This window comes from Mizuhopecten yessoensis, unplaced genomic scaffold (assembly GCF_002113885.1).
Source record: "Mizuhopecten yessoensis strain PY_sf001 unplaced genomic scaffold, ASM211388v2 scaffold4025, whole genome shotgun sequence".
NCBI classification, from domain to species: domain Eukaryota; kingdom Metazoa; phylum Mollusca; class Bivalvia; order Pectinida; family Pectinidae; genus Mizuhopecten; species Mizuhopecten yessoensis.
Window position 1 is genome coordinate 302,821 of NW_018405338.1, and position 27,436 is coordinate 330,256.

Sequence of the window (27,436 nt, forward strand, 5' to 3'; positions counted from 1 at the left end):
ATGACTTTAGCTATATGTATTGTTACTGAAATTTTACAATTTTATAATAAAATATAATAATAATTTGAGATAGAACCAAGTATAAAGTGAAAGAAGTTGTTGTATTTTTTAACTTAACTTGCAATTAAAACGTTTTAGCATCATTATAGTTTAGATGTAATTGCGGTAATATTATTACATTCAAGTCAACACAAGCGGCTATCTCCATTACGAGACAACTTTTGAAGTAGCTGCATCGTTAATAGCGCTTGTATTAAGATACCACTTACATAGCCAGTTTGTTTGTTCGACTTTCCTAGGGGGTCTCTGAGTACACATTTGACTGTATATAATGTAAATCGTTCATACAGATATGAAGATTATTTCTTTTCTGAAAACATGTACAATAATGAGACCGAGACAACTTCTAATATTCAGTTCACTAAACGAGATTTCTAGATATAGAAGTTATATGTATAAGCACTTACATCGTCGTGAGTACTGTTTATACCTCCAAGAAACAGCAGATAGGCAATTGTCAGGGCCGCGCACAAATTCATAAGCAGACGATTTCTGTCACTTTTTACATATCTGTATCCAACATTTGATTAAAAAGGTAAATTAGATTGCTGAAAATAATTGCATAGTTTTGTTTTAAAAGGGTCATCATTGACTTTTTTTAAATAAATACCCAATGAATTGTTTAAAAAAGTACTAATGCATATATTTTTATGTCCAGGTAAAATTTAACGGTGGTAAATATTCTGTGTAAATTATTTCAGCTGGCGTATGTTAAAGATTTTTTTCTAAAAATATGTGAAATGATATGAATCTAAGCTGGCACATTTTATTCAAAATATGATCATTTGGGGAGAAAAACATGATCTTGTCGCCATATTTGTGACGTCACAATGTTGTGAAATTACTCCTGGTTCATATCAAACATGCATGTGATGGTGTAAAAATACACTGACCGATAAGCTTCGGTATTGGAGCTAACACCTTATGTCCAAATCAATGTATTTGATACGTTGATAAACGACAGTGTTAATAAGAAGAGACCGCTGGATCATAATTGCGCTGACACCAGCTTATCGACAGTTTATAAAAGAAACATCAGATAAGTTTACCTCCATAATTTGAAATACACAGCCATGGTGACGAGTGTAGATAAAGTCGACATTATACACCCAATGAAGCTTATTATTCGGAGAACATACGCATCAGCAGGCTGAAAATAAAATAAGTAAATAAAATTAGTTAAAAGATAAAGCGGTTATCCTTCTAGTAATATATATACTACAATACACGAAAGAAAGAGTAAAGCTTTAGTTGGAATGATTGTATTCTGTAAATGTTAGGCGTGTAATGATTGTATTCTGTAAATGGAATGCGTCAGGGTCGTTTATTTTTACTTGGTTTATACTAACAACATCATGAAAGAAAGGACTAGGATAACAAATAACATTAACTAACTTACTCTTTTTCATTCTTACATTTCTCTTTAAAAAAACGCTTAATTACTTATATATGTAAGCGCCTGTAGGGTGACCCGTAGCTAATAAACATATGCAACTATGATTTCAGGAATTTCTGTAAGGTTAATATATCTATACAAATGCCAATTCTATTTTTTTATCACTTCAGGCTGACGGAATTTTAAATTGTTTGAATTAGAAAAAAACAGCAAAAATTATTTTCGCTATTAATTTTCTCAAAAGATTTATTTTAATGTGTTTCGTAAATGTCATTTGCACATTAGAATTTAAGCTTTCCTGGGATAAAACGATTGCGACTTATGTATTCTGTGTAGTTGAAGACTATTGAAAGAAGATTTGCAATCATCCTTTTGCTGCATTCTTAATCATAAAATGGACGAATCATTTTATGAAGATAAAAAGAAATATACAAATTCTTTAATTTTTTGTGTATTCATTTTAATTTTGTAAATGTATTGTGTTCTTTAATTTTCTTTGTGCCATTCTGAATATAAATACGAAATAAAACAACTGTAAATTATTTACAACCGAACAAAACAATGTTATGCGAAATAGTTCATTACTGAATTTCACATTAAAATTTGAACCATTTTTATCGCAAAATTGGGTACAATATCTATAAACTCTCCCCCCGCTGTGTAGAATTCTTTGGGGGAAAAAAATGAAAAATAGTGTCCATTGTCGAATTGTGATTTTTTATTGTGTTTCGCAATCAAAGAATATAATTTCGATAATAATAACTTACCGAAAAGGGTGTGTCTACAGGAATCATCAATACAGCGAAGTTTGTAAGGTGGTAGCATGTACAAGCGTTTCCAGTCCAATTACAACCGTCTGGCAACCAGCTGGTGAAGAGTAAAATGTATTGTTTAGAGTACTTTGTTCTATAGTTGTATAAATAAAATACCCTCTTGGTAATTGGTTTAAAACAGATGGTAAGGTCTGCCATTAGTTTTTGGAAATAATCATTAGTGCTTTTTATCACATTAAACTTGCTAAATCATGTTTAGATAATGCAGAGATATGAAAAGTGCCAGTTGTCTGCCATGTTCAGCTGGTACAATTGCAAAGTGCATATTACATTTATTTATTGACAAATTGTACTCTTAAATAGTTTGAACTTTTTTCTGACTATTCTTTTTCTTCTGATTATTGATTCATTTTCCATAAATTGTCTATAAACTTAAGGATGATACAGAATACTAACAATGTATACCCATCGTGTGTAGAATGCAGACTTCGTCCGTCAATACCTATAATATATATAGCTTGTGATTTACGTATCGAGCTAATCGTCCTTGAAATTGACCTATCTCAAAAGGTCATCTGTTATGCGAAACAATTTTTATGCATTGCTTGTTCGCATATTTTTTCACAAGTAGAATATTTTTGACGAATATTATCTTTCTATTGTATTTACTTTCTTATCATATTTTAAATATATAACATAATGTCCTTCAAACCTATTGAACGTCAGAAAGGCTATCACGATACAGTAATCAACCGACTGGTCAGGAAACACACCCAAACAAACTCAGTGAAAGATTTGCCAAGATCCGGCATACCGCCTGTCGCGACGAAGCGTGAAGTCAGTGCGCTGCATCGTTTGGTAAGACGGATGCATTTGCGAAAAGTCCCCTGTTCATAAACGCCAATGGCTTCCCTATAGATGTATTTCAGTAAGAACAGTGAGGAACCGTTTGAAGTCAGTCGGATTGAAGTCAAGAAGGGTGGTTTAACGTAAGCAATCCGACATCGACGATAACGTTTGGCGTGGTGTTTAGCGCGACGTGAATGGAATTTGAAGCCTTTCGAACGATCCATTGGTCAGACGTGCTTCACTCTTTCTTTGTTTATAAATATATGATGTATAGTAGAACTCTTACCTGGAGTTTTCGAAGTCCCAGTACACACATTCAAAAGATCCGTTCTAAAATACAGAAATTATGTTGAAAAATAAAGCCTACAATTGTGGCTAAACGTGACAAAGCGGACAAGCATCGTTTGATTTTCCTAATTAGTGCTCTGCCGCTTTTCGTGTTTCGTATTTAGGCAAAAAACAAAGACACACGTTTTGTATTTACAAAAAGGCGGTTTGCTACCTAGACAAAATCAAAAACCGCATTTTTGCCGCGATCACGCATAAGTGGCCCTCATTACTTTATCCATTAGCTTCGTAAAAAAATCATGAAAGAAACGAAGAAAGGAAGAACGTAGACTTATCGATGGTAATAAAGGCCTAAATAATTAAATCCATGTATACAAAATTCATAGACGTGTGAAAAAATTCAGGTAAAGTAATTTAAACTTTTACCATATAACTTTTCAACTAGCAATTGATGTAAATTGTACTAGAATGGATTTCAGTGGAACGTTGAAACTGAAACCTCCTCTCCTTATTATAGCAGTAAAGTTATTATCGATTTTCGATGTTCTTTTTTCAATTTTATTTTTCAAATCTTCGTTTTCATAACATATTTGAAATATAGAGCTTTCATAAATCTTGCCTGCTTACTGAATAACAAATGAACTAGGAGAAACAAACAGGCAGAAATAAGAAATAGAACCGTGAACACATGCCGTAGAAGGGAGCACGAAACCTTACCAAAATAGAATGAAATCGAAAAATTGGGAGGTGATCAATATTTACACCAAAAATATATATAAACCCTAGTGGAAACATGTGATGCATATTTTAAAAACAGTAAAGCAACATTATTATTTTAGTTGACACGCCCAGCGGTGTCCCCAAACATCTTCCTTTCTTTAAAGTGAAATTCTTCCATCATAAATTAATATAGTTCAGTATAGTAATGGAGCGATTTATCTAACCTCATTTGTGTTAAACGTCAATTCCACAGGGTTTGTTAGCGTAATGTTTTTTTGTCCATTAAGAGATAGTGACAGAACCTCCGAGACATTGCCTCCACTGCAAAAAAAGGAAATATGGCACAGGACTTATGAGTATCATTTAGTCAAACAGACTTTTTTATATTGTTACAATATAACTAATGTTGGTTGGCTGGCATAACAATGTTGGCAAAAGTACACAAAATATTGTAGTTGACCTTTACGGAATTATTGTACTATGGATGTTAAAAGACATGATTAGCATTAAAATATTTTCTACCACTAAAACCGAGGAATCTATATACAAAATAATTTTGTATTTCTAAACATTTTCTTCGGGTTTGTAAGTTACACAACCTTACAAACTTACAAGTGTATGTACAATTGATGCTTCGCTTACAGCGTAGCCGAATCGACGTCCATTTGTTGACAACTCGTACACATTTTACACCTTTGTGTGCATACGCTTCACTGGTCATTCGTCTGATGAAGGTGTACCGTACTAGTCATCGAAACGTCACATAGAAACACTAATTGGTTGTGTAACAAGAAACTTTTCATGATATATACATATTTATGTTTATCCGCCCGAGAGAGTATATTTTAGATGTATATAAAGCATTAAGTGCCTCGCTCAGATATGGTAAGTAACAACTACAGTAGAATTAACAGTCAGTCTACAAATAAACATTACTCTGCAAACAAAGAAATATATATTGTTTTATTTATTTTTTACACACTATAGGAGATACTTGCAATATTTGCAATTACAGACTATTCACTTATACATAAAACTATGAGGAAATACAGTACCTCTCAGGTAGAGCGTCTGCTATAGTTCTATACACTGCCGCTGTGAATGTTAGGTTTGCTAAAAAAATAATGACACCACAAGTTTAACAGTTCTTTGCTTAATCGTTCTCATATTTTATAAAAATAATGATATATTTTTTGTGAATAAGTTACGAATTGGGCTAATGAAAAAAAGCAATTTTCAAAGAAGGGTTTTGGGATGTTTAATTTTATTCTTGGTATGGGATTTTTTACTTAAGCTATCAGCAATTTGTACTAAATTTCCATCGAGTTACAAAAAGACATTCGTAAACTATGTTGATTCCAACAAAGTTTGCAAAAATATAATTTTCATATCCCGATAAAAAAAATAACCTTTTGCCAATGCAAATAATCAACTTTAATAAAAAGCTGTGAGGAGAAGTCCGAATAATCAGAAAAAACAAAACATTTAAACTGCTTTCCTTTCGACCAAAACAATTGGACAACTCTTCTATTTACAATGTTAAATATTGTTTTTACTTATTCATTTGAATTAATAAATAAAAGTTGGACTGAATATGAAATTATTTACGCTATTGACTACAAATTATCATATACAACTGCTTTTGATAATAAAAGTTTTGTGCGCAATACAAATATGTTTCCGGGTATGGTTACTGGTTCATGGCATTATGAAGATAAAGACACCGACAAATTGCATTTGAACATTTGGGTTTTGATAAAGCGATGTGAACACCTTTGAACTAATAACACAAATGTACTCACTTGTATTAAAATCATTTAGTTCAATGTGTAGTTGCCCTTCCTCACTGGAGGAACCATTAGCTGTAAAATTTATTGCGTTTTCCTCCGCTCTCCCAATTTCAATAACTGTAACATAAATATATATAAAATAAACACAATTTCTCACTAAGCTGATGTCTTATTACTATAGTTAGCATATCAATCTCAACGATAGACCACTTTGTCTATTATATCTAATGTAATTGTTATAAAAATAATCTAAATGGTTAAAGCATTATCTACCAATAATAGCTAAACAAATGTTCTTTTAAATGTGTCTGTACCAACCATATAAAAGGTTACTTACCAATATTTTTCATTTTATCAAATCTGAAATAAGCAGTATTGTCGTTTAAAGTGTTGGCTACAACTTCTCCGAAATTTTCAACGGTCCTCATAAGCTCAGTGACACCGGTTTGACCTTTTCTTTCCTACAACAAAAGATAAGGCCAATTGATACCTGTTTCCCCGTTTCTAGATATATACTTTCAATTAACAAAATCTTCAAAATCAATAATATGATATGCTGTTTTCCTGCCTTCATAATCAATTTCACTTACATCAGTTTCAACTTCTTGCCACGTGCCGCTGTTATTTGTGGATAGAATTTGATCCAGGACACCGAAAAAATTCTGTTAAACATCAAAAACAAAAATAATAATAAATAGAATGATGATTGTCATCGTATGCGTTGGCTCAGTATGATTGTATATATTCAAATTCATCAAATAAAACTCTTGTTAATAATATCATCATATATGAAAGGTTAATGAGTTAAAAAAAACATGTTTCTGTTTATGATCATATTTAAATTAATTCCTTACCAAATTAAAAGAACCCTGTTTTGTATAGTTAAAACCATATCAAATAAAATATCTTTTCTAGAGCATACCTCTGCGGTGTTTTCCGTTACATCAGCATTGCTATTAGTGAAAAGCTCAGAAATTCTTTTCAATATTTTACTCGTTTGTTTGAGTTCGCCAGAAGTCAGGTTTGGACCAGATTCACCGGAGGTGACAACAGTGATCTGGTCAACAGCGTAATCAACAACAGACCCGAGATCGTCCTCTGAGATGTACAAATCGAGCTGAAAAGAAATCAGCATTTAAGCCAAAGTTACAAATAAATTATTGGCAAGGGTTGTTAACTTTTCCGGGAAAAATTACTGATTACCGCAGTAACGGTAATCAAATTAATTGAAGCTTTTATTGGAGTTTGATGTTCGATATCCTAAGGTCACAAGAGTTGTGTGTCTTGATGACTCTCAATTTAAACAGAATTCTTTGAATTTCTTTGAATAGCAACTTCAAGATGCGTTGCACTTGGTAAGTGAGCGCAGAAACTGCTCTTAGATTCCTTTTTCACCGTTGTTGACGTCATACTATTGGTCTACGACCACTATTTCAGTTTGCAACAACTTTATCATGGGCTTCCAGAATACCTAGTAGGGACATTATATATAGGTCTGCTTAGCGTGGACATGTGTAGTGTTTCTTTTCTGAATTGGACAGTTAGTATAATGTTCGGACATATATCACATGTTGAGAAATGGAAGTATAATTACCAAAGACATATTATGCCTGCGTATAATTTGAATCAAAGTTAAATCATTCCCAATATATTGGCAACTGACTGTGGACAGTTGGGTTAAGATTCTGAATTGCTAAATCATTTACATGGATCGTTCATGATTATACCGTGTTCATGACTTCGAATTTCATTTCTTTGTCACGTGTTTGCTGTTGAAATGAACGTGGAGGAATTCTGGCAAGTTGGCAACATGACATGTTTTAATAAGCAAATACCCTATTTAAAAATGGTACATGTAGCATAGGTAGGTCTGCTTGGTTTTCCTAAGGGACATAGTTACATACTTCAGTGGTAATGTAATAATAAGGGGATATAACTCTGGCAAGAGATGGATAGATCCAAGGAAGTTATATGTTGGCCTGGACGGAATCCCCATGTGGCCATCATATTTGTTAATACTGCTTAGAGCATAGGGTGCTTTGCACAAGGGTTGTGTTCGCCTGGTTCCCGGAGAACGCTCCTATCTTGTTGCTCTTTTGTCCGGTCATCATACTGGTTGGCATACAGCTGGATATGTCAGTCTTTGCCAGGGTTCAAGATATGTTATTAATATATGTTATCGCCATTTACTTTCGTGTTGTTGTTTTTTGATAAATTTGTTGTCTTCTATCCCATAACTGTTTTGGAGTTGTAATCATTGAAAATTCAACCGAAATATTAAATCAAACAGATATGCTAAACGATACATGTTATTGCCATCTAGGTGTTGTGGGGTTTTGAATAAATCTGTGGTCTCCAATCCAAACTCTTGGAGTTGTTTGTTTTTGAACAATAGTCTTGAGATAATTGAAATTGCAGCCGAAATATTCAACCAATCAGATATTACTCAACAGAATGTGCATCTAACAAATATCAACATTTTTCATACTCCAACACAACTTTCATCGATAAAAAAAACAAAAGACAAACAACATCATATCGATATTGTAAGAGGTTAGCAGAGAATGTGTACAAAATCAAAAAACACTCATAGTCAAAAGATGTTTTTGCTTTTATGCACGTGCTATATTTACGGTCAACAATCAAACTTGAATTTATATTTAAGGCGTTTGTGTCAAAACAAAGAAACATATAAAAGAATTATCTCCTTAGTATAGATATTATTTCAAAAAATAATTATCAATTCCTTAGATTTTTGTGTTAGAAATTACAACATAAAAAGAATTTGCGTTCCTTAATCATACAACAAAAACTGATCGACGAAAATTTGAACGAAGTATGTACTGTGTATGTCTGTGTATTGCTTCGAGTTGGAATAAAATTTGGTCAGTGTTAGAACCTAAATTATAAAACAGATAATTTTGGATAGAAAATAAATTAAGATAAATTAAGACTAATTAAAATGAAGTTCACAATCGCCTCCATCAGTTTCAGTTGTTTTTTAGTGAGTGTTCACTATGACGTGAAACCTACTCCCGTTGCAGTCTCATCATAAGTGTGTGTTACGAGCATTGAGACGGGCACCCTACAAGCTATTGCTCCTGGCAAACATTATAGAAACAAACCCCGAAAGTGTAGTAGCTTTACCAATAAAGCAATCCTCTATTCACAAATGACTTTAATAATATCTTTAATAATATCAGAATAATAAGGTTTTCAACGTAATATATGCATACAAAATTGTTATACATACATCTTTCAGTACTCTGTTAAATTCTTCTCTGGTACAGTTATTCATATCAGGGTCGTCCCATTCACCGGGAAGATTACAATAACGTTTGACGTTACCTGCGACAGGGGAAATCGATATAACTTATTGCTATCGTTAATCATTTTTACGGACGAACATTTCGGCTAAGCGTAATTTTCTGCCTTATTCCTGGAATGAAAAATATATATACGAACACATCAATATTTCCAAATCATACTGATATTATTGGGATTTATAGCATAGCTTAGTCATGTTTACTTACTCCTTACCATGCAGATGTAACTCAGATGTGTTTCATATATGCAGAAAACTAACCAGGATAGCAGGGGAAAACAAAACTTTATAGCAGTAATATCTTAGCCTTTCCTGGCTGAAGGAAATATCTTTCATGAATTCTTTGGACACTAGCTACAATATATTTTTACATATTCTGCAAATCATCGCGATTTAAGTACGTCACTCGTAAACAACTTGAATTTTAATACTTTAAATAATTTGCCGCGGTACTCCTAGTCATGTAGATTTAACCCAGGTATGCATGGCGATTGTCATCGATGAAAAAGATAAGCAGACCATATACTTCTGGTTTCTGGAGCAACTTTTCTTATACTCTTAGTACTTTTCAATGTTAATACTACCTTCTATTTAATGTGTCATTATACATAATGATATTTGTCCACAATTTGTGGTTTCAAATCATACATTACCTGTGTAAGGATCTTGACATGGTCTAATGGCTGTGAAGTTACTTGGGGTGGCATCCCAGTTTATATCTTCATCACATGATTTTGAATCTTTGATGACAAATAAGAGATCTTGTAAAACTGTGGCATCTTACTTGATTACTAGTCATGAAAACCTGTTATTGAGTACATTGTTCAAAAATAGTCACTGACTAGAGTAAATGAAGTTAGAAAAATGTTGTAAATTTCTTGTTTTGTCAATCAAGCACATAACTTAAAACGCAATATCCATTTAAACGGTATTTACTCTTGTTCAAGTGTTTTTCAATGTTCAATACGGTTATTGTTCAAATCAGTCGTTTGTTGGGTGTAAGAGTCGTCTTGTAAAAGTGAAAAAGTCATGATTTTTGCTGAGTGCGTGGACACTGCGAGTGTGTATGGACGTCGCCATTTTGTGAACCCCTGTGACTTCTTGAACTGTGTTACTTCAGTGTTTATTCCGATGTGCATTGGAAGAATTCTAAACTTGTTGGAAATAGTGGATGCGTTGGAAATATGGGATTTGTTGGAAATAGGGGATGCGTTGGAAATATGGGATTTGTTGGAAATATGGGATTTGTTGGAAATATTGGATGCGTTGGAAGTATCGGATTGCAAGTCACAGAGTGAATAACGGTACGAAAGAGTCGTAGATGTGAACAATATGAAATATATGTGTAAATGTTGATTTGATAAGTAAATAATGTTATTCATTATGATTAAATATATATGGACTATGATCTGAATATAGAGGTAGATATAGGTCTGCGTTCAGAATAAACTAAGTTAAACTAAGTTAACTAAGTTAATTTTAAATGCAAGTGCCAAAGAAGAACGCCGGGTTTATTTGGGTTCAACGGGTACTACGTTGCGAGCAACGGATGTGGCATCGTTACCCCTTAGGAATCCGCTTACCCCGTTGATGTCATCGTCTTACATGTGGCGTAGAGATTATTTGGGGCATAGAGAAATGAGTTACCGTTTGATGTTGATCTCGTAAGGCTGGTTTTGAGCTGTTGGCCACTACTACACTTTTGGATCGTTCCAAAACCGTATAGTTGAAGTATGCTTGATTTATAGGATAAGGAAAGCAACTCGTAGGGTAGGAAATGAGGATGGACGGGGGATTTTTATAATGTTTACATTTGTTTGAGGTACCTTTGGTGGTACTTTTGGTGCATCAGACAGATGAATTTGACTTTAATCATATTTGGAGGCCTAGTGATCAGAATATTCCTAGATCTATATCTGATTCATTTGCTGCTCCTGCTATATTTCATACAATTGGTATTTTATATTTTTCATTATACATACATTGGCACTTGGTTCATTTCTGTTAATTTCAAAACTACAGTAACTGTTGCAACAGGGATAAATAGACCTGTGTTGTCCCATATACCAGATAGTTCTGGCATCCTGGGTTCAAACATATGTCTACCTTCAGGAACATGGAAAATGTAGAAAACAATATGTTCTGATAACACGCAAAAAAACCCTCATTTTATAAACATTTATTTATTTATTTTATTTATTGATCTTTTTTGTTAAAACTATTAGTGTATCACCCAATTAAGACATAATGCGTTCTATAGGATATTTGTTTGACATGTATAACTTAACAGCTGTATGCGTGAACATTACAGATCAATATTATACCTGCATTAAACACGTGGATTTCACTTCTATGGGTTTTCGGACATGAGGTATTCAATCCAACGTCACAGCTGTATGTCCCATTGTGATCGTGATCAATTTTAGGAATTCTCAACACCGAAAGGCTCTGAGAACTGTTGTCTACGTTTGCTGTATGAAAATAGAAAAAAAACAATAGTATAAACAGTTCACTATTAAGAAAATCCCCTTATGAATCACTGAAACAACCAAAATGACCAGGGTTTTGTTCCACGTTGTTAAATGACTTTATCATATGTTTCTTAACTTTTATTTAATTAACAAATTATATTTTCCATTTTATTTTTCTATTTCAGCAGATCCGTACATCAAATAAAAGAGTTGAAACGATTACTCTCCATCCCATACGAGTTTTATTCATGTAATGGCAATCTCTAGCTAACATTGCCAGTGGTAAAACCAGAGATATATAGAGGTTCCAAAACGAGTGATGGTTGGTTAACATGTTTACCTAACTCGAGTCAGTTAATCTTCAAATTGTATTTAGACATGAGGTTTGTAGAGTGTCTTTTACAACTTAAAATTAATAAACGAGAGTTAGATAAACGTGACCACTAACCATACCGGTCGTATTTTATCTGAAAAGCTACATTTTTCCCTTGGAAAATATATCATGTGTGTTTCAGATGGTGAAATGATCTCATGTAGCATGACGTCACAATGGAACATGGATTGTTACGTGACGTCATAAATAAAAAATTGACCTATGAAATCACGTGCAGGGTGTTGCCTACTAGTTGGTTAACAAACCAAAACTCCTAGCAGGTTTATACAATGAGTCATAAGTGAGGAAACCTACAGTGGTTGTTGGAGAAATATATGTTCTTGATCACCCTGTCTGGTTCATAAAATCTATTATCAGATTGAATATTCAGTACACACTTACCTGTCAAAATGTTGTTACCATGACACCAAGAAAATGACATTCCACTTTGGTTTATTTTTTCGTAATTTGTTATATTACAGGTTATGTTAACGCTCCCATTAATTGGAAATGCAGCTTTTACTGGTGATATAGTTATCACTGGTAGTTCTACTGTGATGTTGAGGAGCGTCCATGCTAATTTGCCATTGATTTCGCATGTCAAATTTCCTGAAAATATAAATAATCTTCAACCAACGTGATTACAAAGTAAATGCGCTAACAAAAGTATGCATTGATATAGAGGTGACCTTGTAACGAGTAAAAACCATAATCATTCTATATTATTTGTTGCGATTATTATTCAAATAAGCCAAATAAACATTTACTACTTAATGACATGCTACGTCCATTGTAATAACTATTTATCAATAAACACAAGATATCATTCCGGCATTCAACTAATGGATTGCGTACGTTTTCCCAAAGAAAATGTAGATTCTTTTTTCAAACATGTATCTAAAATTTAAAAAATCATATGTTTCCTGTTTTTCCTCTCGTGTTACGTTTCTTACCTGTTTCTGATTTTTGTAGACTTTGTATTGTTAGATTTGACGTGAGATAACCGTTTTGTTCCGAATGCATGATCTCGTTTGAGGAATCATTTTCTAAGGTCCTTCTTTTAAGTTTCCATGTTATGGTTTCGTTTTGACATTTGCTATTTGTATAAAATTCGCAACTGAAACTGGCAATTTCGTTTTCTTTTAATTCTGAAGGAGACTGAGCCATGTTGGAGGAGTTGTATATAGCACACCCTGTATAAAAAATAAATATGAAAACTAACATGAGGACATTTCATTGCGACACATATTATTTCATAAAACTTGTCGCGAATTAATTATTCAACAAATGATAATAAATAATAATATAAAACACTTGATATAGCGCCCTATCCAACTAGAATAAGCCACTCTAAAGCGCTTTACAGTACATAGATACACAATTTATACAATTAGCATATACATTTATCAATCATATTTGAGGAATTCGCAGGAGCTGCTTTATCATGCGCTAACTACCAGTCCTATGCCACCTGGCTAATATCTCCCTATGTGTGTATGCCTGCGTGTGTGCTGGAGACGTAATGTGTTTGTAGTGGGACCGTGCTTCCAACGGCATCATTTATAGTACCACCTCACTTGAATGCTATAGCACAGATACAGCAACATCCCACCAAGACCAATTTATACTACATCCGGGCTGTTGGAGTTGTGTGTGCAGGAGAAAAACACTTTCTCTGAATATGCGTACGGCGACTTCGGGGTTCGAACCCTGGCCGCCTGCGTGGAAAGCGGTAGTGTTAACCACTCGACCAATCCGCCCATAAAATTACTCACCTTTGTTACAATATACCCCAATCCCCAATGATTGTTCTGAGGTCAATCGTTAATGCAATACTTCATATTTAGACGTTTAGGAAATAACTTGTAAACTATCATCGTATGTCCGTTTCATATGTAACCTATACATGGCAGTTTTAGATAAACATTTGAAATAAAGAGCATGCAAAACGTATAAACATCATCATGCTCATGGAATACAATGAAGAAAATACATGGTTCCATTGGCAGAAATTGTTTAAGATATAATGTACATTATGTGTGTATTATGCTTAAATATATAACGAAAATTAGAAATATTTCACCAAAATGTACAACCTGTTTTATCCATTCTACAAAGTCAAAATGGAACGTGCTTCCATTTCTATCTCAGCCCTAATAAGGCAACATTACCTGAGAAAACCAATAAATTCAATTAAATTTGTTATTTTCTGTGTGCAAATTTTGGCATGCTATGTCTCGTTTTCATTTAACCATAACGTGCGCTCTTGATTCTATGTATTTGTTATACGGCGAGGATTTCGTATCAACGATGTACGCCTATGACTTACTAGACACAACAAAAGTATATACACGCAAGTTAAATGAGTCGTTTCATCATCGAGGTGGTAGGATAACAGAATATACATAAAACTAATTACAATAAGTATTATTCTTCAAGATAAACACAGGGAAATAGTATTACATAATATGAAAGGAATTGCATACCCTGTTGTAGAGCTGTGAACTGCTATACTGACGTTTTATAATAGACGTTTTGTAATTCGGCCATGGGGGAAATGGGGGATTTTATCAATGCCTTTTATTAGATTATAATAATTTTTGAAAAAAAGTAATTGAACAGAATGAACGAATAAATAAATCAATTAATTAATTAACGCATGAATGAATGAATTACACATCGATATATCACATATTTAATCTTAAGAATGAATGAATGAATGAATGAATGACATATCGAAATATCATCATAATATACGTTTTATAAAATAGTGTTATATTATTTCAAATAACAGAATATTGTAAAATATTTTTGACAATTTCTATAAAACAAAATTACTCATATTAATCATATGTAAATTTATATATAAAAAAAACAAGCGAACGAACGAATTATTGAATAACAAATGAGTATTTAAGTAACAAGATTAATAATTAAACCAATTATTGAATAAAGTCATCATAGTGAGGTCGCTTATAGAAGATCTAAATTATCTTCATATTCAGAAATAATATAAACGTACAAAACACCAACCTCGCTTGCACTAGTCAACACTTATTGCAGATAAAGGTGACCGAAGCGATAAACTTTTAGAGTTTTAGAGTTTATGGGCAACCTTCAATAATAATCAATAAAAGAGGTAATCGAGAAAATGTATTGTACTAAAATAGGGCCCATATATAAGCCAAATAACCAAGCAACTACGTTTTTAAGGGCTCGTGCTCACTTAAAATAACTCACTATCATCATAAAACCCTTGTTGTGACCAGATTTATGGCGTGGCTTTATGTCAATAGCTTAAACCATACTACGCATAATCGTGGGACACCCACTAGTGACACGCCAGTGTAACGCCTTAAATGTGGTACTACATATTGCGTGCCAAACATACTTTTCACACTGCACTATACAGCTACTTTGTCAAGGTCAAATTGCTGATACGTGGGGCCCAAAGGTGTGAATCCAAATTGCTTTTTAATGGTATTAACTGAATTACTGAAACTTTACGCATGTGCAACTTATCTTCGTCCTCTCGGTATCAAATAATTTCTCTTGATGTCAAGCAAAATTGTATTTATACCTTTCAATGTCAAAATAACTATACAATTGTTAACTATTAGCTTATAAAATACTTCTATAAGTATAGATACTTAAAAGGGATTTTGCTGTATATAAATTCAACAATAAGTCATGTAAGACAAACGTGCAATTTTGTTTTTAATGACTGAACAAACAAACCAGATCGTAAACAAAACGATTCATTAGATAAAGTAATACCTGGATATTCAGTGGTTGTGGTTAAATCAGTGGTTGTAGAATCAGTTGTGGTGAAATCAGTTGTTGTAGAATCAGTGGTTGTAGAATCAGTTGGTGTAGAATCAGGTGTGGTAGAATCATGTGTGGTAGTATCAGTTGGTGTATCAGGTGTGGTAGAATCAGTTAGTGTAGAATCAGTTGGTGCAGAATCAGTGGTTGTAGAATCAGGTGTGGTAGAATTAGTTGGTGTAGAATCAGTTGGTGTAGAATCAGTGGTTGTAGAATCAGTGTTTGTAGAATCAGTTGGTGTAGAACCAGTAGTTGAAGAAACAGTGGTTGTAGAACCAGTGGTTGTAGAATCGGTTGTTGTAGAATCAGTGGTTGTAGAATCAGTTGGTGTAGAATCAGTTGGGGTAGAATCAGTTGATGTAGAATCAGTTGGTGTAGAATCAGTTGGTGTAGAATCAGTTGGTGCAGAATCAGTGGTTGTAGAATCAGGTGTGGTAGAATCAGTTGGTGTAGAATCAGGTGTTGTAGAATCAGTGGTTGTAGAATCAGTTGTTGTAGAACCAGTGGTTGTAGAATCGGTTGGTGTAAAATCAGTAGTTGTAAAATCCGTTGGGGTAGAATCAGTGGTTGTAGAATCAGTTGGTGTAGAACCAGTTGGTGTAGAATCAGGTGTGGTAGAATCAGTAGTTATAGCACCCGTTGGTGTAGAATCAGTGGTTGTAGAATCAGTTGGTGTAGAATCAGTTGGTGCAGAATCAGGTGTGGTAGAATAAATAGTTGTAGAATCAGTGGTTGTAGAATCAGTGGTTGTAGAACCAGTTGGTGTAGAATCAGTTGTTGTGGTATCAGTTGGTGTAGAATCAGTAAGTGTGGATTCAGTGGTTGCAGAATCAGTTGTTGTAGAATCCGTTGGTGTAGAATCAGTGGTTGTAGAAACAGTGGTTGTAGAATCAGTTGGTGCAGAATCAGTTGGTGTAGAATCAGTTGTAGAAACAGTTGGTGTATAATGAGTTGGTGTAGAATCAGTGGTTGTAGAATCAGTGGTTGTAGAATCAGTTGGTGTAGAATCAGTTGTGGTAGAATCAGTGCTTGTATAATCAGTTGGTGTAGAAACAGTTGGTGTAGAATCAGATGGTGTAGAATCAGTTGGTGTAGAATCAGGTGGTGTAAAATCAGGTGTGGTAGAATTAGTTGGTGTAGAATCAGTTGGTGTAGAATCAGTGATTGTAGAATCAGTTGGTTTAGAGACAGATGTGGTAGCATCAGTTGATGTAGAATCAGATGTGGAAGCATCAGTGGTTCTAGAATCAGTTGTGGTAGAATCATTGGTTGTAGAATCAGTAGTTGTAGAATCAGTGTTTGTAGAATCAGTGGTTGTAGAATCAGTTTGTGTAGAATCAGTTGCTGTAGAATCAGTTGGTGTAGAATCAGTTGGTGTAGAATCAGTTGGTGTAGAATCAGTGGTTGCAGAATCAGGTGTGGTAGAATCAGTTGTTGTAGAATCAGTTGGTGCAGAATCAGTGGTTGTAGAATCAGGTGTGGTAGAATTAGTTGGTGTAGAATCAGTTGGTGTAGAATCAGTGGTTGTAGAATCAGTTGGTGTAGAATCAGGTGTGGTAGAATCAGTAGTTGTAGAATCAGTGGTTGTAGAACCAGTTGGTGTAGAATCAGTAATTGTAGAATCAGTCGTTGTGGAATCAGTTGGTGTAGAATCAGTAGGTGTGGATTCAGTGGTTGTAGAATCAGTTGTTGTAGAATCAGATGGTGTAGAATCAGTTGTTGTAGAATCAGATGGTGTAGAATCAGTTGTTGTAGAATCAGTTGGTGTAGAATCAGGTGTGGTAGAATCAGTGGTTGTAGAATCAGTTGGTTTAGATTCAGTGGTTGTAGAATCAGTTGTTGTACAATCAGTTGGTGTAGAATCAGTTGGTGCAGAATCAGTGGTTGTAGAATCAGGTGTGGTAGAATCAGTTTGTGTAGAATCAGTGGTTGTAGAATCAGTTGGTTTAGATTCAGTGGTTGTAGAATCAGTGGTTGTAGAATCAGTTGGTTCAAAATCAAGTGTGTTAGAATCAGTTGGTGTAGAATCAGTTGGTGCAGAATCAGTGTTTGTAGAATCAGTGGTTGTAGAATCAGTGGTTGTAGAATCAGTTGATGTAGAATCAGTTGGTGTAGAATCAGTGGTTGTAGAATCAGTTGGTTCAAAATCAGGTGTGGTAGAATCAGTTGGTGTAGAATCAGGTGTGGTAGAATTAGTTTGTGAAGAATCAGTGGTTGTAGAATCAGTGGTTGTAGAATCAGTGGTTATAGAATCAGTGGTTGTAGAATCAGTTGGTGTAGAATCAGTTGGTGTAGAATCAGTGGTTGCAGAATCAAGTGTGGTAGAATCAGTTTGTGTAGAATCAGGTGTGGTAGAATCAGTTGTTGTAGAATCAGTTGGTGCAGAATCAGTGGTTGTAGAATCAGGTGTAGTAGAATCAGTAGTTGTAGAATCAGTGGTTGTAGAACCAGTTGGTGTAGAATCAGTAGTTGTAGAATCAGTCGTTTTGGAATCAGTTGGTGTAGAATCAGTAGGTGTGGATTCAGTGGTTGTAGAATCAGTTGTTGTAGAATCAGTTGGTGTAGAATCAGTTGGTGCAGAATCAGTGGTTGTAGAATCAGAGTTTGTAGAATCAGTGGTTGTAGAATCAGTTGGTGTAGAATCTGTTGGTGTAGAATCAGTTGTTGTAGAAACAGTTGGTGTAGAATTAGTTGGTTTAGAATCAGTGGTTGTAGAATCAGTTGGTTCAAAATCAAGTGTGTTAGAATCAGTTGGTGTAGAATCAGGTGTGGTAGAATCAGTTTGTGTAGAATCAGTGGTTGTAGAATCAGTGGTTGTAGAATCAGTGGTTTTAGAATCAGTTGGTGTAGAATAAGTGGTTGTAGAATCAGTTGGTGCAAAATCAGGTGTGGTAGAATCAGTTGGTGTAAAATCAGTTGGTGTAGAATAAGTTAGTGTAGAATCAGCTGTGGTAGAATCAGTGGTTGTAAAATCAGTTAATGTAGAATCTGTTGGTGTAGAATCAGTTGGTGTAGAATATGTTGGTGTAGAATCAGTTGGTATAGAATCCTTGGTTGTAGAATCAGTTGGTACAAAATCAAGTGTGGTAGAATCAGTTGGTGTAAAATCAGTTGGTGTAGAATCAGTTGGTGTAGAATCAGTTGGTGTAGAATCAGGTGTGGTGGAATCAGGTGTGGTAGAATCAGTTGGTGTAGAATCAGTGTTTGTAGAATCAGTTGTTGTAGAATCAGATGGTGTAGAATCAGTTGTTGTAGAATCAGTTGGTGTAGAATCAGTGTTTGAAGAATCAGTTGTTTTAGAATCAGTTGGTGTAGAATCAGTTGGTGTAGAATCAGGTGTGGTAGAATCATTTGGTTTAGAATCGGTGTTTGTAGAATCAGTGGTTGTAGAATCAGTAGGTGTAGAATCAGTTGTGGTAGAATCAATGGTTGTAGAATAAGTTGGTGTAGAATCAGTTGATGTAGAATCAGTTGGTGTAGAATCAGTTGCTATAGAATCAGTGGTTGTAGAATCAGTTGATGTAGAATCAGGTGTGGTAGAATCAGTGGTTGTAGAATCAGGTGTGGTAGAATCAGGTGTGGTAGAATCAGTCGGTGCAGAATCAGTGGTTGTAGAATCAGTTGGTACAGAATCAGTTGGTGTAGAATCAGTGTTTGTAGAATCAATGATTGTAGAATCAGTTGGTTTAGAATCAGCTTTGGTAGAATCAGTGGTTGTAGAATCAATTGGTGTAGAATCAGTTGGTGTAGAATTAATTGGTGTAGAATCAGTGGTTGTAGAATCAGTTGGTGCAGAATCAGGTGTGGTAGAATCAGGTGTGGTAGAATCAGTGGTTGTAGAATCAGTTGGTGTAGAATCAAAGTCAGTGGTTGTAGAATCAGTTGGTGTAGAATCAGGTGTGGTAGAATCAGTTGGTGTAGAATCAGTTGGTGCAGAATCAGTGTTTGTAGAATCAGTTGTTGTAGAATCAGTTGGTGTAGAATCAGTTGGTGTAGAATCAGTTGGTGTAGAATCAGGTTTGGTAGAATCAGTGGTTGTAGAATATGTTGGTGTAGAATCAGTTGGTGTAGAATATGTTGGTGTAGAATCAGTTGGTATAGAATCAGTGGTTGTAGAATCAGGTGTGGTAGAATCAGGTTTGGTAGAATCAGTTGGTGTAGAATCAGTTGGTGTAGAATCGGTGTTTGTAGAATCAGTGGTTGTAGAATCAGTTGGTGTAGAATCAGTTGTGGTAGAATCAATGGTTGTAGAATCTGTTGGTGTAGAATCAGTTGGTGTAGAATATGTTGGTGTAGAATCAGTTGGTATAGAATCAGTGGTTGTAGAATCAGGTGTGGTAGAATCAGGTTTGGTAGAATCAGTTGGTGTAGAATCAGTTGGTGCAGAATCAGTGGTTGTAGAATCAGTTGGTTTAGAATCAGTAGTTGTAGAATCAGTGGTTGTAGCATCAGTAGTTGTAGAATCAGTGATTGTAGAAACAGTTGGTGAAGAACCAGTTGGTGTATAATCAGTGGTTGTAGAATCAGTTGGTATAGAATCAGATGTGGTAGAATCAGTTGGTGTAGAATCAGTGGTTGTAGAATCAATGGTTGTAGAATCAGTTGGTGTAGAATCAGTGTTTGTAGAATCAGTGGTTGTAGAAACAGTTGGTGTAGAATCAGTGGTTGTAGAATCAGTGGTTGTAGAATCAGTGTTTGTAGAATCAGTGTTTGTAGAATCAGTTGGTGTAGAATCAGTGTTTGTAGAATCAGTTGGTGTAGAATCAGGTGTTGTAGAATCAGTTGGTGTAGAATCAGTTGGTGTAGAACCAGTTGTTGTACTATCAGTGGTGGTAGAATCAGTTGGTATAGAATCAGGTGTGGTAGAATCAGTTGGTGTAGAATCAGTTGGTGTAGAATCAGTGGTTATAGAATCAGTTGTGGTAGAATCAGTTGTTGAATCAGTTGTCACTGAATCAGTTGTTGAATCAGTAGTAGTAGATTCAGTTTTAGAATCAGTGGTTGTAGAAGCATTTGTTTCCATCAATGCTAACACTGATAGGAACATTGTCAGACAAACAAATCTGTGCTTCCTGGACCTCATTTTGCCGACACCTATCCAAAATCTACAAAAAGATTGCATTGAATTTACTTTAATGTTGAGTTACAGAATATCTAAAAATATTACATAATCATAAAAGTTTAATTTTGACATATCATTATTTAAGCCTACGAAGCGAAAAAATCACCTTTGGAAAAATCCGAAATAATTGGATAGTCTCGCCATTACTCTAAATTTTAGAATAAAATAACTGTTCATTTCCTTTTCGAAACAATACTATAAATCAAAATTCTTCTTCAAGAGAATATTCAAATCCTATTTTGCATGTATGTTTTTAAGTAAAATCTCACTAACCTGTTAATCCATTTAAATGTAATAATAAAATACAACATTTATTTAGCACCCTAAATAATTTGTAAAATTACTCTTATGCTCTTTACAATATATTGATAACGGTATTAGTTATAATTGTTAAACAGAAAAGGCTTACAGTCACAATTGTACATTAAGCAAAAAGATAATCATCTCAATGTGCACATAAATGAATAAATAAAGAGTGGTATGTACATAACGTATGTGCAAAGAGCCTAAAATGGAGACGTGAAGAGGTGAGTTGTGATGTCTTTCTGGAATTTTGCCATGGTATTTGACTTTCTAATGGCAGATGATAAGCTATTCCACAACCTGGTCAAAAGCCTCCCAAAGCGCTACTTTCCATAGGTCACAGTACGAGATTTTGGGACACACAGCAATGATTCTGTCTCCGACCGCAGTGATCGTGACGGCTGATACAGGGTAACAAGCTCAAAGTGTGAATCTTATAAATAAAATACTGGTTCAAGTGTAACTTTTCTGCTGAAGTCAAAACTTGTAATTTTGCAAAATTGTACATGGTAAAAGTATCAACCTCTCTCTTTTCCTTGTATTTTACATATTCAAAACACTTTTTATGTGTATTTTGATTTTTTAGATTTTTTGTACCTATGGCAGCACTTGTGTGTCCTTAATAGACGCAATGGCCATGTGGTACGGTTATAATGTCATTTCGTTCAAACAAAAATATAAATTGTTGGATTCTTCATACATTTATTGATCATTTTAATTAAAAAGGTTGTTAGCACTGCCGATGGTCTATGTCCTCGAGGTTGAGTGTAGCCTGGTAGCTCGAAATTTTACCTGATATGAATTTAAATGAAATACTACTTTAAGTATAATTTATCGGCTGTAGCTAAAAAGTGAACGCTATAAAGAGAAAAGAATGTCACATACATACAGTGATTTCATCTATAGGATATGGTAACAGATACAGTTTGCCATTATTGACTTACAGCGCATCATTCAGCTTGTGAATTCAATTTTAGTTTCCTTGAAATAAATAAATTTGTGTAAAATTTTATAATCATTGCTTTTAACATTGAATCAGGCATATTATGCAAATAAGATTGTATAAGTTAGGCTTATGTCTACAATGTATTTTCATAAATATCCGTTTAGCAGTTCTTGAAACATCAATTAAAACGTCAGCAAGTTTTAACTGTAAAATTCGAAAACGGAAAGAAAAATAGTTCTGCAAAATGATTTTTATTTGACACACTCATCTTATCTTATCTATATTAAAAATATTCAGAAGGAAAAACCAAAAATGTTAGTATTATTACTAAAGAATATTTTGAGGAGGGGTGTAAAAATGATTCACACTCAAGATTTTATAGATGCTCTAACATTAGAATGGCTCAGAAGATCTTTTCAAAGTTCTGGCAAGTGGCAAGTTATTTTCATGAGTTCCTTTCAACACTAATCTTATTATGAACTGTGGAAGTGATTACATATATAAATGTCAAAAAAGTTTTAGAAATAGTTTTTGGTCTGATGTGATTAAAGCTTGGAAAAGATTGATCAATTCTAATGTTATGAAGGTGAATCATAGAAAACAACTTTCACTCCTGAAAACCCCGCTATGGTACAACCCACAACTGGTCATTGGTGGACATTCTATTCTTTAAGAGTAGTAAATGACATGTTTAAAGATGTTAGCTCTCTCACTTTCTTTTCTTATCATAGATTTTCTTAAATTCAATGTATTTTTAATACTATGAGAACGAATATTGAAATACACAGGTTTCAGGATACAGAACTTCTTCTCCCTTTTATTCCGCTAAACATAGAATTATAAATCAAAAACACTAAAGGAATAAAAAATTCCAACAGGTAGGAAAAAATGGACAGAACATTTTGATTTTGATGAATCTGCTTGGGAGAATATATTTTCTTTACCTTTCAACATAACAAATAATTCAAAACTTCAGTGGTTTCAATTTATAATTCTTCATAATATTTTTACAACAAATTCATATTTATTTAAGGCAAACCTAGTTACAAGCCCTTTGTGCACACTCTGCAACTCCGAGAGAGAAACAAGTACCACATATATTGTGGGAATGTCAAGAAGTTCAAAATTTACTACACAGTCTGGAAATACTTTTAGATTCACTTTTAATTCCATTCACAGTCAACAAAGAATCATTTATTTTTGAGACAATGTCGCATAAAAATGAGTATAGTAACATTGATAATGAAATTAACGTTATTATAAAACACTGCATTTACAAAACTAGAAGTTAACATAACTCTCTCAATTTAAGTGCACTGGTTAACTCAATTAAAGTTCATTATCATATTAAAAAATGTATAGCAACAAGTAAGGGAGCTTGTTTTCTAGAAGATTTTAACAAGGAATGGAGAAAATGGAAATTATTGTCCTTTTTTGGAGCTTAACTATATTATGATGTCCTTAAAAGATAGAGTAGGAATTTTGACCTGAATCTTAGCAGTTTGATAAAAAGATAATATCAAATATAATGTCTTATGACATCTTATACAAGAAGGAATTCCTTAAACGTCAAAGCTTCATGTATCTATCTCTCAGCTTACTAGAAGTCAAAAATCTCTCTCTCGACTGAGTGTAAATATGATGATGACTGCCATTATGACATGATGATGACGAATAATTATTAATTATTATTATGAAACATCGTATGACGATGATGACAATGAGGTCATTCTATTGTGGTAATTATGATGATGATGATGATGATGATGATGATGATGATGATGATGATGATGATGATGATGATGATGTCATGCATTATCATGTTATTTAGTGATAATAATGATATCATTATTTTGTGGTGTTAATGACGATGATGATGATGATGATGATGATGATGATGATGATGATGATGATGATGATGATGATGATGATGATGATGATGATGATGATGATGATGACATTTGTATATGTTGTTTTGATGATGATGATAATGACGATGTTTTGCTGAAACATGAGTAGTTATGATTGTTTGTGTGAGAAAGTACATGTATATGTCATATTAATGTATTGCAAATGTCAAAAAAGGCTTAAAAAATAAAATCAATCATGACAAAAAAAAATGTTCATTTTCTAACATCTATCATTGATTTGAGGAAACTAGAAAAGAAGGAATTTGATATGAAACGGGCAACATACTGGGGTACATTCACATCGAACGTTTAAAAAACGCCTCGGTATATCAAATTATTTGTAGTTGACATCTACTTGTGAAATGCAAACACAAAATTGCGTCTCCATAAAAGTGTCAGCATTTCATCTGTAATTTACAATACAAGTTATAAAAATCCGAACCGAGAGCTATGCTAGTCAGTGTTATAACTCGGGTCAAATGTTTACAACAAAATGTTTTGAACTCCTCACGTTTTGTTATAAAGCTTCAAAGCGTAAGTGCAAATAACCAGACGGTGTGTCGTAAAAAACCCAGACCCCTACTAAGTAATCAAACTTAATATTGATTATCAATTGTTTAACTACCACACTTAGGACGTGGATTTTCTTCCTCTTTTTTATCTTTATTACTTTTGATTTTGAAGATATCAAAATGGATAACATAACTATAAATGTTGCGGTGAAATGTGTACTTTGTTCAGCACCGTGCATTAATACACAATTTGTTTTAATCTATAACTTGCTACATATTTAGAAGAGCACTAATTATACTTAACTTTGGTGTTTTTTTGCATTGAAAGGTTGATATGTTTCGTTTGAAATCATGTTGCGTAATTTGTCCGCATTCTGTCAGTAAGAAAGTGTTGGATAAACAGGGGAATACCCTCTCTCGCCTACACATAAATAGGATCTTACATGAGTTTCCATTTCATATGAGATTTATAAAAAAGAGTCTAGGATTTATTTTTAATCTAGCGAGCCTCTGGGAGCCTCTGGCGAGCTAAAATGCACAACTCGTGACGAGTTTCATTAAATTCATATGAAATTAAAACTTATGTGAAATCCTTGTTTCAGATAATCAATATTTGTGGCACATAAAACAATTGTCAACAGTTTTCATGTAACCCTGAAATGTAAAAAGCTGCCATTTTGACTTCAGTGCGTAAGTCTGTAACGTCATGTACTTGTCAAAGGCGTGACGTCATAATTGAAACAATTGTAACTTACAACCAATCACAGGGCTGAAAGGTTATATTACAGTAACAATGTAACACAGTACATTATTTAATAAATGTTACATAATTATATCACAACTACTAACAGTTATGCGTTATCAGCATGGGCGGACTCTTAGAAATCCAGCCAGTAACATTTATGCCCACAATGGAAGAGGAATTTGGGAATTCTTAATTAGGTTTACCTTTGTTTACATATTCCCTTAGACATCTCTCCGGAAATATTCTTTTCAAGAACCAAAAAATAAATGTTTAAATGACATTTTGTATAAAGTCATGACAAAATATTACATTAATTTGACAAAAATATAAAACAGCTTTAAATATTGTATTTGGCCCTCGATAAAGTGTTATTTTTTTGTATAAACAACCCACCACAAAAGAACACATTAAAATGAATTGCAATGGTTATTTAATAAAGTGGACTAAAGCATGTGTCTTAATTAAAAAATTTCATCAGATCTTGTTATTCACTACTGGTTTAAGTTTTTTTAGACAAAACATTGTTGTCAAAACCGCCATTAAACACATCAAATGACATCCTTCGTTTTATCATATTTCCTATTATGAACTATTATGAAGAGGCCAGAGTCTTTCTTTTTTTTGTCTGTAGTTATGAGCATTATACCCTTTATCTGGAATTGAAAGTAAGAATACTATCCTGTCAAAAGCAGATTAATGATGTAGTTAAATTTCATATTGTATGATAATAAATCACACATGGTAAGAAGGTAACATCACCGTTTTTTATAAAAAGGGACAATCATTCCATGCATAATTGCAGACCAGTTTCTAGGTTGCCTACTGTTTAAAAACACATCGACAAAGTAACGTTCAATAAGTGTTACTTTATATAAAGTTCTTTATAAGATATTACTCTTAAACAAATGTGTGTTTAAAATGATTAAAATTTGATGTTAAAGCTAAATGTTGTGAAACTTTAGGTAAAATGTGGAACAGATCAGGAAAAACGATTCCATTAGTAAAGGAAATATGTATTCTTGAATATTTCTCTTTATTTACCCCAATCAGGTTGTATCGAAGAAACATTCGTCCAATATGTTCGACATAATAACTTTTTGACAATATATATATACTTTTGTTGAATTTAATTTTTCCCACAACCACTTTATGTTTCCTCACTCCCGACTCACTGAATACCTGCTAGGAGTTGATAAACATTGTTTGTCTCCAACTAGTGGGCTTAATCCTGGACATGATTACATTGGTCAAGTTCCTCTTCACGTCTGCATTTTAGGTTCATTGCGCAGACGTCATGTAAATACCACCCTTTATTTATTCATTTATGTACACATTGCGATGATTATCTGCTTGCTTAATGTATAAAGGTGATTATATTCTCACTAATGCTATTATTCATATGTTGTAAAGCGCTTTAGAGTTATTAAACAAATTATATACGGCGCTATATAAATGTTGTATATTATCATTTATTATTTAATTTTCTAATGATTATTTCAAGTAAGGAAGCTCTGTGACGTCCCCCATTATGTCGCCGTAGTATATGGTAATTGTTTCCAAAATCGGAAGCAGGAATAATGTATTCCCAAGAGAAACATATGGTTTTATAGATATAAGCTTGAACGTTATAGGATAAAAAGGTACCCAAACTAGTAATGGTTTATTATGTTTATCTAACTCTCGGTAGTTCATTTTAGAAATTTAGAAACATGATAATCTGTAATCACACATTTAAGACTTCTTAAGAAGTTTCTGTCTCAACCCACAACTTCACGTGACCTAAGCTATTCCGAGGACGTTAAACCCAACCCAAGCATAGAGATTATCTTATCAAACATTTTAACTGTGATGATAACAATATTTATTCAAGCATTAGTATTTGCATGATATGAAAAATAAATGATCGTATAAAAATAAGATGCTTAAGAGGCGACGAAAAGGTTTTTTTACTGAAAGTGTTTCATTAGAAACCTTTCACGAAAATATCAATATCCAAGTTTTTAGATGTTTCTATCGGACACATGCTAA

The 27,436-nt window shown here is 33.7% G+C and overlaps 1 protein-coding gene across 1 annotated transcript; it reads right to left on the minus strand.

Moving 5' to 3' along the window:
- Positions 1 to 1,182: 1,182 nt before the first annotated feature.
- On the minus strand, positions 1,183 to 25,637 carry LOC110448387 (mucin-2-like). Its single transcript, XM_021494604.1, has 13 exons — positions 25,612 to 25,637; positions 24,111 to 24,245; positions 15,823 to 20,975; positions 12,999 to 13,238; positions 12,569 to 12,654; positions 6,799 to 6,993; positions 6,467 to 6,538; positions 6,214 to 6,337; positions 5,889 to 5,993; positions 5,142 to 5,199; positions 4,311 to 4,407; positions 3,365 to 3,408; positions 1,183 to 1,210 (listed from the first exon to the last, which is right to left on the minus strand). Exons 1-13 carry the CDS (start codon positions 25,635 to 25,637, stop codon positions 1,183 to 1,185), a joined length of 6,363 nt encoding a protein of 2,120 aa, XP_021350279.1.
- Positions 25,638 to 27,436: the final 1,799 nt, after the last annotated feature.